Below are 10,362 nucleotides of genomic sequence, written 5' to 3' on the forward strand. Positions count from 1 at the left end.
GTAATAAATAACTGAGGGAATCTGAAGAAGCCCTCATTTTTCAGAGAAAAGTGAAGCCAAAAGAGATGATGAGCTGCTCAGGATCACACTGCGAGAGGAAGAAAAAGTTGGGACTGGCGCTCGGGAACCCAGCAGAAGCTTCCAGTGTCTCACCCTCATTACAACGCCATGTGGTAAAACAGCAAGTGCCATCTTCTTATGAACAATGAAAGGGCTACTGTAATTCTTTTCAGAACTGTGATCCTCCAGAGGGTCTGTGACTCATGCTCGTCACTAATGCTTTCACAGAAGTTCTAAGGCAAAGAAAGGGGCAGAGATGACAACCCCATTATCAAGACTCACACCAAGTACTGAGTGGATACAGACAGCACATCAATCAGCACATGGATAACGTGTCTTCTCTCAGGCTGAGAGGATTGAAGCTGTAACCAGGCCAGGAGAATGTTGCCGGTTTCATTATTAAGAACTAAGGACGTCTGATGAGGCCAAATAGATTCGGCAGTACAAAGAGTTTCTTCCTAGTGCATTGACTTAGAGGAAATAGAGCGAAAGGCGATGACAGAAAATTCTTGTTTGAAAGAAGCCTTAACAATTCCACTGCGGAACTACTCTCAAATAGAACTAAGGAAATTATCAAGGCCCCTTCGAGTCCTAAAGTCCTCAAATACAGAGAAGCAAGACAGCTTTAACTACTTCTCTGAGTAATTCAAGCATACTTTTCCTCTTGGTAAGAAGAAACGTTAACCTTTTCTTTTAATGGGGACAGATCCAGCGGAAACAAGAGTTTCCACAGAAAGGAAGACGAGAAGCCAGAAATGGAACTGTTCCAAAAAATGTCTGAGTCTGTCTGCTTGGACAGAAAGATCTTGGAAGAAAGGAAATTTATTACTTCCTATCCTTTCTAGGTCTGTATGTAGCCTTCACAATTGGAGAAACACATGCATGTTAGATGTTATCAGGCCTTTACTGTACTTGCTGATATTTGCCAAACATACTGTAGTCATGTATTAGTTAATCTAAGAATTTTTAAGCACTGGCTAAGTCTGTTTGCCAACAATTTGTTGATCTGATGAAACATTGTAAAAAGGGAGAACATGAAAAGGATAACAAGCCTGGCCAAGACAGACGCTCCAGCTACTGCTACTGTTCATAGTTCTAAAGACAAATCATGGCATACGGATAAACCACAGGTGAGGACTTTCTTAGTCACCTCTGGGTCACAAGGTCACATCATACTGAAAAGTCTCTCTTACCGCAAGTTCAATTCTTGATCAGGAACAAAAAGCCAGAGAGAGCTCAAATTCCAGCACCAGCCAATCACTGTCATCTACAGGGAATCTATAATGTCAAACGCCTAGTAGCCTCAACAAAGGTCCTCAGAGTGTTGTTTCAAATTCCATCTCCAATTTTCTCTAAATGTTTCAGATATAGGAAAAATATTTGAAGTTTATTTGTTAATAATTTTTCTACTTTGTTGAAAATAAATCTGCCTCATGGTAAAACAGTCACATAATTCAAAGAAGGAAAAAAAGTCATAGGAAACTTAAAAGTTGGATGTTATACTTCACATCAAGAGGTATTAATGACAAAAACTCTCTCAACGTATTTCATGAAAAACATTAAACACACAACCAGGAGCCAAAAAGCAAGAGACATTCCACTCTCTCTCAACAACAAATGAGTTAAACAGTAATAGAGGCTGCATTAATATTACCTAAGGCGGAGAAACATTTGGTGACTCACACATTCCCCTTTGATGTCAATTTCTAAACTAAAGAGCTGGTTTCTTTGGGACGAAGACGGGGAAAACTTTAAAATTATCCCTTGAAACTTCAGGTCCAATAATTAACCACTCTGAATTTCAAAATCAATTCCATGTTTCCCCCACACACACCAAAATCATAAGTCAGATCAAACATCTCGTACCCATGAAATTCACTGCCTTAAATTCATTCAGTTAAGATTTACTGAGTGCCCACAACTGAAGAAATACCATCTGAATTCAACGAAAACGCTCAATTTTAACTTGACATCCTCCGAGCACCTCCGTATTTATACTTGCAAATGTAGGTTATTTTTCTGTCGACTTAAAAAAAAGTGCAGTGAACAAATTCCACACAGCAGTTATTACGTAAATAAAACCTGATGAAAGAAGAAAATGGGTGTTCTTTACCCCAATGCCTCCTTCGCGACGTTTTTAAACGGTTTAGAATTGTTTAAATACCTATTATTCTAAATATCGGACTAAATCCTTACATGCTAAATCTTTATTTGCCGTGGTAACGGTCTAAAAAGAGGAGAGTAGAGTTGAGGTGTAAGATTTAAATCTTCAGACAATGCCAAAGTTTTAAAGCAGTGATTTCGCGCCGCTCCCCATTAACTTTTCATTAAGCTGGCAAATAAGAAATTGAGATTTCGGGTCGTTTTACTTCTGGCCGAGGCACAAAAAAGGGACATGGCAGAGAAAGAGGAGCTATGGTACGCTGCAAGCAAGGCAGCCAATCCTGACTAAGAGATAATTACTATAGAGCACATAGAGGCAAAAGAAGAATAGTTTTGCGTTTTCCGCCCTCGGATTCTGTTCCAGAATTCAGCACTGCCGGCCGAAAGCGACGGCTTTAGAGCAAATTATTAAATTTCGCTTCGATGACCCCGGGAGAGACTTCATCCAATCTCACGTATGACACTCCTAGGCGGTGGGGAGGCGCAGGGCTAACGCGTTTTGAGAAAGCGAGGCCCACAGAGGGCAAGGCGAGCTCACAACGAAAACTCCCAAGAGTTTCCCAAGCAGGGACTGAACACCTAGTCCCTGCTCCGGGGGCAGCCGCCGCTCCCCACAGCTCTGCCGGGAAAAGGGAGGGGTCCTCCGCCGCGGAGGGAAGAGGAGGATGCAAACCAGTCCCTCCCTCCCGCACTTGAGCCCACCGCCCTTTCCTTCAGAGCTTCCAAAGAGGACCTCCACTGGCTCCCTCCGGCCCTCCGCCCCACTCAAGATGAGACCAGCCACCACCCCTTTCTGACCTGTCCCCGCAGGGTCCGAGTCGGCAGCGCGACGCCTCCATCACCGCAGCTCAGAAAGTGGCCAGCACGTCCAGAACCCGCCACCTACTCGGCTGCTAGGGTGGCAAGCCTGGCCAGCAACCGGCCCCGCCCCCTGACAACCGCACCAAGCACTGTCGCCACCGCCTATTGGCCCACGGGCCCGCCGCTCCTCTCTGATTGGCTCTTGCCGCGTTGCGGGAGGGTATCTAAGAAACAGAGGAACCCCGAGTTAAAGGCGCCGGCGCCGGCGCCTGCGCCCGCGCGGGGATGACGCGGTAGGTTTGGATCCCTGTAGAGCTCGCTGAGAGAAGGGGCCGAGATGGAAGAATGTGTTTCCGTCAGCGGCGTTGGCTCCCGCCGCCAGGAAGCCAGTCTGTCGGAGGAGCCGCCCAACCCCCACTAACCGCCACACGTGGACCGGCCTCCCCGCACCCCCGCGGTTTGCACTCAGTAACCATCCAGAGCGCTTCCCGAGGTCTGTAATGTTAAGGTTTACAGACTTCTGCCGGCTCCCTCACAGTCGGATCTCTTCCGGACACACCAGAGCCTAACCAGGAACCCCACTTGTAGCCTGGCCAGCAGTCATTCCCTCTGAAATGCATCTTAGAGTTACCTGCTCTGGCCCTCCAACAGCACAGAACTCCCTCAGCCTCTCCGAATCCAGCCCAAGCTTTTAAAGCATTCCTAGCCCTGCTCTACACTCTCCTAAGAATCTTTACTACTGTGTTTCCTGAATATAAGACCTACCCAGAAAATAAGCCCCAGTTAAGATCTCATCCAGACGTACACATGTAGTACATTATGACGATGTTCCAGAAGATGACATGACTGTAACTGCATAAATGTAGATTGTTGTACATGAAAAAATAAGACATCCCCTGAAAATAAGCCCTAATGGAGCAAAAATTAACATAACACCCGGTCTTATTTTCAGGGAAACACAGTATTTACCTATGGACCACCTTCAGACATCCAAACACCTTAAAGAAATCCACTATCTAAAGCTGTACTCACGTTTCCAATAAATCTTGTCTTCAACCATCACTTCCTTTCTCTCCATCAACTTACATACAGCATTATAGTCCCCACAAAACATCCTGACAGAAGTTATCGCAAGTTGAGTTTAGTTTATAGCATTCCAAAGTCAAAGTTGTTTCCACATTGCTTTTGAATTTCTATGAGGCCTAGAAGTTGGCACAAGATAGAAAAGCAGAGCATTGCACTTGCTGGGTCAGCCTCCACTCACTCTGTGACACTGAACATGGTTCATTATCTGTGCTTCAAATTCCCATCTATAAAATAAACAGAATAATCCTTGCTTGTCTACCTGAGACTGGACCTGACACAGAGTATGTTCTTAAAGCTAAGTGAATGGAGTTGCATGAGATGCTATTTGTATTGGTCGAAGGATAATGGATACATTTTGTTGACTGGGCAGTACTGCACTAACATTTTCACTGCGACTTTCGTCTATAGTCCAATGACATTTCCATGACGCTAACTGGGGCATTCAACCTAACCCAACGAGCTCAGTGTTCCAGAAAAGAAGTTTAGGAAAGCAGATGCACATTTTTCTATATTTTTGTGTTGTTCAAGAATGAATAACAATAGGACATTTTTATACTTTAATCATTTATTTTAATAAAATGTCGCACCTTAGCTGTATTTACTTAAAAATATAAATACTGTAATTATTTTCTGGATTTTTGACACATTTTGGAGAACAAACTTGAAATCAATTAACGCAGTGAAAAGGTTAATTACAATTAGTATTCTCTGAAAAGTTTCCACGTTTACTTACATACATTTTAAACAGTTACCCCAAGAAATCATTTTCCCACCTTATTTATTTACAGCTTTGGCTGGAAATAAAAAATCGAAACACAGCAAACCTAAGTAACTTACCCATGTCCCCTTTACCACCCTTGATCCTACTGTAGCCAAACAAGGCTTGCTGCTCTTTCTTCAGCACATGAGCCAGGGTTGCACAGGTGGCAGCTCAACTATAAAAAGTCAAGAGTTTGCTTTGAGTGTTTTCATCCATCATGTCATAGAGGAAGCTGCCACTGAGCCTGACAGAGTTGGTACTCAAAAATGTGTAATGAATTATTAGTTTGAATGAGGTGATTAAAGGATAAATGAGTAGTGGTAAAAGCAAACAAGGAAGACCTATTGTGGAAGGGGCAGCATTGGCGCATACCGGCAGTCGGAATCAAGGTTCTCTAAAAACTTTCTGCAGCCATTTATTTACAAACACATTTTAAACAGTTACTACAAGATATTTAAAAATTTTAAACTGTTAATACAAGAAAAATATAAAGTGAACTGTCTATACACTAAAAACTGTTTATAACAACATATTTAAACAAGCAAATCTGGGAATTGAATTCCCTTATGACTCCAGGGCTCTAGTTAAAATACCTTTCTTCTATTGGTGTTATTTCCATTTATTCTACTGATGTGCCCTTCTGTGAGCTGGAAAAGTGACTTTAGCAACTCGGTGAAAACCAGCAATCAATTTCTTGAGATTACTGTCTGAGAAATCTAGTCAATTTTTCACAAGGAACTGGCTATTGCTCAGCTTCCCTCTCTCCTGGAGGTAAGTGAAGAGGTTTCGTCGTCTCCTCCATGTGACCTTTACTCCATACTTCTCCTCAGGAGTGTCTTTAACCAGAACAGGCCCAGGATCTGGGCTCTCGGGAGTACTAGTGTGAAGGGAGTAGTTTGACAGGCTATTTTCCCTCTGATCTGGGGGAATGGGCCCCTCCTTTCCAGAAGATGACTCTGGGGTCTGAATATCAGGTGCAATGAACACATAAGGTAAGTTTTGAAGTGCATGTGCTGACAGTTCCCCACAGCTCTGGGGACTGAGCATTGGAACTAAGGGCCTTTCAAAAATGTCCTTTTCTGATTGACTGAGGCACTCCCTGGTTAAGGGGATCCCAAATGTGGCTGAAGTGGTAGAAGACTGTGGACTCTCAAATGGTAGCTGTGGAAACTTGGAGGTGGTAGATTTTCGACTTGAATGTTTTGCCTGGTCTCGGTGATGACGTTTCCGTTTCCGGCTGGCTGGGAACCAGCTTTCTGCTGTTCCATCAAACTGAGGTGATACCTAAGGATCAAAAAAAGAGGCAAGGATAGCTGAGTACCAAGTATAAGCCTAGGTAGGCAACTACACCTAATGACCAGCAACCAGAATCCTAAATGGGACCCACTATAGTAATGGACACAAAACAAAAATACCTACCTGTCTAATGGAACAGTAATAGAAAGGCATATAAGATTTGGGCAATCTAACATTTAAGTTTCTTCGACTATCATGGAGCAAGTATTATGCCTTGTCTAAGCAATCCTGAACAAGTTATATTTATTAAGCACTCCTAAGCAGAGTTTATGCTTTTGCTATACTTATACTACTTCCTTGACTTTGGTAGCTATAGTCTCTTCCCAGGGCTTTTAAACTGTCAAAATATGACACATGCCATTTCTGTGGGGTTTATTTGAGGTTCAATCTATTAACAAGTAAATAGAGTACCTAGCTAAATACTCTACACCTCTCATGAAGCTCAGAAAACAATCTCATTTTTCACTAGTTCTGCCATTTATCTGGCTTTCTCACCCAGGTCCTGGGTAATGAAACTTTTATACTGAACTCCTTCAGAGGAATGTGGGGGGAAGACTCCGATTCCAACTAACCTATGCCTCAGTTGGAATTTAGAAAAGAAGATACAGCAGAAGAGATGGCTGACAACAGACAGAAAGAGTATACTGCCTTCTTGTCCCTGCTCCCATGAATCTTATTCTTTGGAGGTCCTGGTTCAGCGAGCAGAAAAGTCAGTATTCTGAGAAGCTTAACAGAGTAAAGGTCAAAGTAGGAATCCCACTGCTTACCCAGGAAGTAATAGTGTTGTGGTCAATGGGCTTGCTGGGTACCCGCATAGTGTGGGTGATGGGAGGCTGTGGCGATCGATAGCGGTGTTTGGGGCCCTCCAGTGGTTGTTGGTGGAACAGCAGCTGGGCTTTCTGGGACGTTTGGCGGCGTTTTTTTCTGGGAGGCATCAATAGGTGAATGAAGAGCAGTTAGTAACCACATGGTGCTGGCTGTAGTCAGGTCCGGAGAGAGGCTTCCGCTGCAACCCATGCCTGCAGAGAAGAAACAAAAGCTCTTCCTCATACTCGTCCAACCTGTCCTACTATCAACTTACCACCCCCACCTCAAGGTTGTGGGGAGCACAGCTTCCTATACCTACACTACCACCTTAAAACACGGTAGTTCACATTCAACATTTGTTCAATGAACATTTATCAAGCATATGTTAAGTGCCGTGCTGGATTTTAGGAATTTAAACATGAATAACCATTTATTCCAGGATCATTTATTGAGTGCCAAGCACTTGCTGGGACTCAGAGGTCAGGATGTCCCTGTTTCAAAGACTTGAGAAAAATCAAGCAGGATAAGGGGTTAGGCTGACTGAGTGCTATTTTGGACAAGGTTGTCAGGGAAGACCTACCGAGCTTCCCCGAAAATAAGACCTAGCCGGACCATCAGCTCTAATGCGTTTTTTGGGCAAAACTTAATATAAGACCGGGTATTATACTATATTATATTATTATATTATATTATACCCAGTATTATATTATGTCATGTTATACCTGGTCTTATATTATATTAAAATAAGATCGGGTCTTATATGAATTTTTGCTCCAAAAGACGCATTAGAGCTGATTGTCTGGCTAGGTCTTATTTTCGGGGAAACACAGTATCTGAAAAAGTGATATTTGAGCAAAGACCTGAATGAAGAAAAGAGAACAAGCAAACCATAGAAAGATGTGAGCAAAGAATATCCCAGGCTGCAAGAATAGTAAATGCAGAGACCACAAGGTGGGAATACGTCTGACTCGTTCAAGAAACGGGAAGGTCAGCATGGCTGAACCGGAGAGTGGCAGATGAGAACCAGTTCATGTGACACAGGGCTTTACAGGCAAGGTTAGGGACTCTGGATTTAATTATTCTTAATGTGATAGGAAGCCACTGAAAGGTTCTGGACAGGGCAGTGACATAATCTGACTTATACTTTTAAAAAATAACTTGAGGGACTTTGTGAGAAAAGGTGGGTTGGGGGCGGGGATGAGAAAGGAAGCAGGAGCCCAGTGAGGCAGCTAGACTGCAGGGGTCCACTGGAGAGATGACAGTGGCAACGGCCACAGCAGGAAGTGTTGACATTTACCAGCCTCAAATGGACATGACATTGTGCAGCAATCAGCTATGTATCCTTGATCAACTCATTTTCCACAAAGATTATCCTAAAACTTTTCTACCTTTCTTAAAATTGTAGAACTCTCCTTCCCTCTCAACAAATGACCTTATTTCCTTCTTCATAAAGAATACAGGAGACGTCAAAGGAAATACATTTTCCAGAGTTCAAACATGCAAACCAGTATATATCTGCATCCATCCTCATTCTTTCTTCTGTAATTAGAAGTCAGTCCTGGGGAGGCTGGTTTTCTCAGTGGTTAGAGCGCAGTGCTCATAACACCCAGGTCATGGGTTCGATTCCCACATGGGCCAGTGAGCTGCACCCTCCGCAACTAGATTGAAAACAACGTGACTTGGCTGATGGGTCCTGGAAAAACACACTGTTCCCCAATATAATTTAAAAAAAAAAAAAAAAAAGTCAGCTCTTTTTGCTATTCTAAGGCCTTTCCCTCTGGCTGTGCTTTGGAGCCTTCCTCACTCTCTACACCTTTCTTAAGCAATTATCTACTCACATTTCAATAATCACCTAGACTTAAGTATTTATATATTCGGCTTAGGATTCTCCGTACTCGGAACCCACATATCCTGCTGCTTACTTGACAGCAACTAGATGTCTCAAATGCACCTCAAACTCAGCATGTTTAAAACTGGATTCCTGATCATTTCCCCAGCACCCCTGCTGCAAACGTGATTATCTTCCAGGACCCTTCCTTAGGGAACATCATCCGTCATTCAGCCAGAAACCTTGACATTTCCCTTTCCCCTCTCCCATCCAACACAACACCAAGCCCATCAATTTCACCTCTTAAACTTGTCTTCCTTCTCTCTTCCTTCTCTTCCCCTGGTCTCTCCCCACCACCCTTTGAAGTCCAGCAATTCTGGCCTGGAGTATTGCAATAGCCTAACTGGTCTACCCTAACCCACTATGGCACCCCCTGCAGAGAGACCTTAAGAAATGCAAATCTGATCTTGACTCACTTTTGCTTAAAACGTTTGATCTTTGGGTAAGAACCAACTCCTCAGTTATGACTAAGTCCTGCCTGCTTCCTCAGGTTCCAGCTTCATCTCACAACACACTCCATTCAGGTCTCTTAGCTGAAACGCCTCAGACATTCTTCAGCCTTTGTAGCACCATGCTCCCTCCTGACCCATAACATTTCACACATTATTCCCTTTGCTTTGAGAATTTCCTTCCCTTCTTTGCATAAAGGCATCAGATCTCACACCTAGCTTTCGTTCATCAGAAAAGCTTTTCCTGACTTACCCAAGGCAAGAGCTCCTTATTGTAGATATTCAAAGTTATCACTGACCTCTAGTTTATCACTTCACAGCTATAATTTTCCATTTGCTTATCTGATTCTTTGAAAAGGGCTGTGCCTCCCCTTCCTCCCATTAGACTATAAACTCAAAGTAAGGAAAGAACCTCCTTTGCCATTGTATCCTAGGAGGGCCTGGTACATAGTAGGTGCTCAGCAAAATTTGCTGAGTAAGTTAACAAAGTCCTTTATTACATATAAAAGATTGACTTGAATTGGGGGTGGATGAGAGATCAGGACTTGAAGATTTGGAGCTGAGGTAGGGTTTGTGGTGTGTAGTTTTTTTAATGGAGGAAACTTGAATAAGATTATATGCTGCCCTCAAAGACTCTCAGTCCAGTCGGAGGCACTGGACGATCGTTAGTTGGAGGTACATGGAGCACAAGCTCCCCCAGTAAGGAAATCAACCAGCGTAGACTTTAAAAAGGTGGGAAGACCCCGAGGGAGGCGGGGAGGAGGGAGCCCGGGGCGATTAGGAAGCTACCGGGCCGCGCGGGAGAGCAGGCCGAGGGGGCACCGCAGGCGCCGCCGTCACCCCAGGTCCCAGCTATCTCCGTTAGCGCGCCACCGCCGGGGCCCAGTCTGCATTCTCTCTGCCTGCCCCCGCCGCTGCCTCCCCACGAGCCGGCCCAGCGGCCTTACCCGCCCCGCAGCGTCCCAGCCGCGGATCCCCCAGCCGCCGCCGCGTTCGAGCTCAGAATGCGGAGACACGGACGGACGCTGATTGGCGACGCTCCGTCACGTGAC

At 44.2% G+C, this 10,362-nt stretch overlaps 2 protein-coding genes across 3 annotated transcripts in view; both read right to left on the reverse strand.

The window, feature by feature from the left end:
* Positions 1 to 3,170, reverse strand: part of TULP3 (TUB like protein 3) — a 68,181-nt gene extending 65,011 nt beyond the window's left edge. Inside the window, exon 1 of one of the 2 annotated variants that reach the window (XM_088801431.1) lies at positions 3,022 to 3,169. In XM_088801431.1, coding sequence (XP_088657557.1) covers positions 3,022 to 3,062 — 41 coding nt within the window. In that variant the 5' untranslated portion in view covers positions 3,063 to 3,169. Of the gene's footprint in view, positions 1 to 3,021 lie in introns of both variants that reach the window. The other variant, XM_088801429.1, reaches the window with a different exon arrangement.
* A 2,282-nt stretch (positions 3,171 to 5,452) lies between these two features.
* Positions 5,453 to 10,352, reverse strand: RHNO1 (RAD9-HUS1-RAD1 interacting nuclear orphan 1). The gene is made up of 3 exons (XM_088801463.1): positions 10,258 to 10,352; positions 6,934 to 7,185; positions 5,453 to 6,154 (listed from the first exon to the last, which is right to left on the reverse strand). The coding sequence occupies exons 2-3, from the start codon at positions 7,099 to 7,101 to the stop codon at positions 5,591 to 5,593; spliced, it is 732 nt and encodes a 243-aa protein (XP_088657589.1). The 5' UTR covers positions 7,102 to 7,185; positions 10,258 to 10,352; the 3' UTR covers positions 5,453 to 5,590.
* Positions 10,353 to 10,362: the final 10 nt, after the last annotated feature.

The sequence above is a fragment of the Rhinolophus sinicus genome, chromosome 1, assembly GCF_057876585.1.
Source record: "Rhinolophus sinicus isolate RSI-liver-muscle chromosome 1, RSI-T2T, whole genome shotgun sequence".
Lineage (NCBI taxonomy): Eukaryota > Metazoa > Chordata > Mammalia > Chiroptera > Rhinolophidae > Rhinolophus > Rhinolophus sinicus.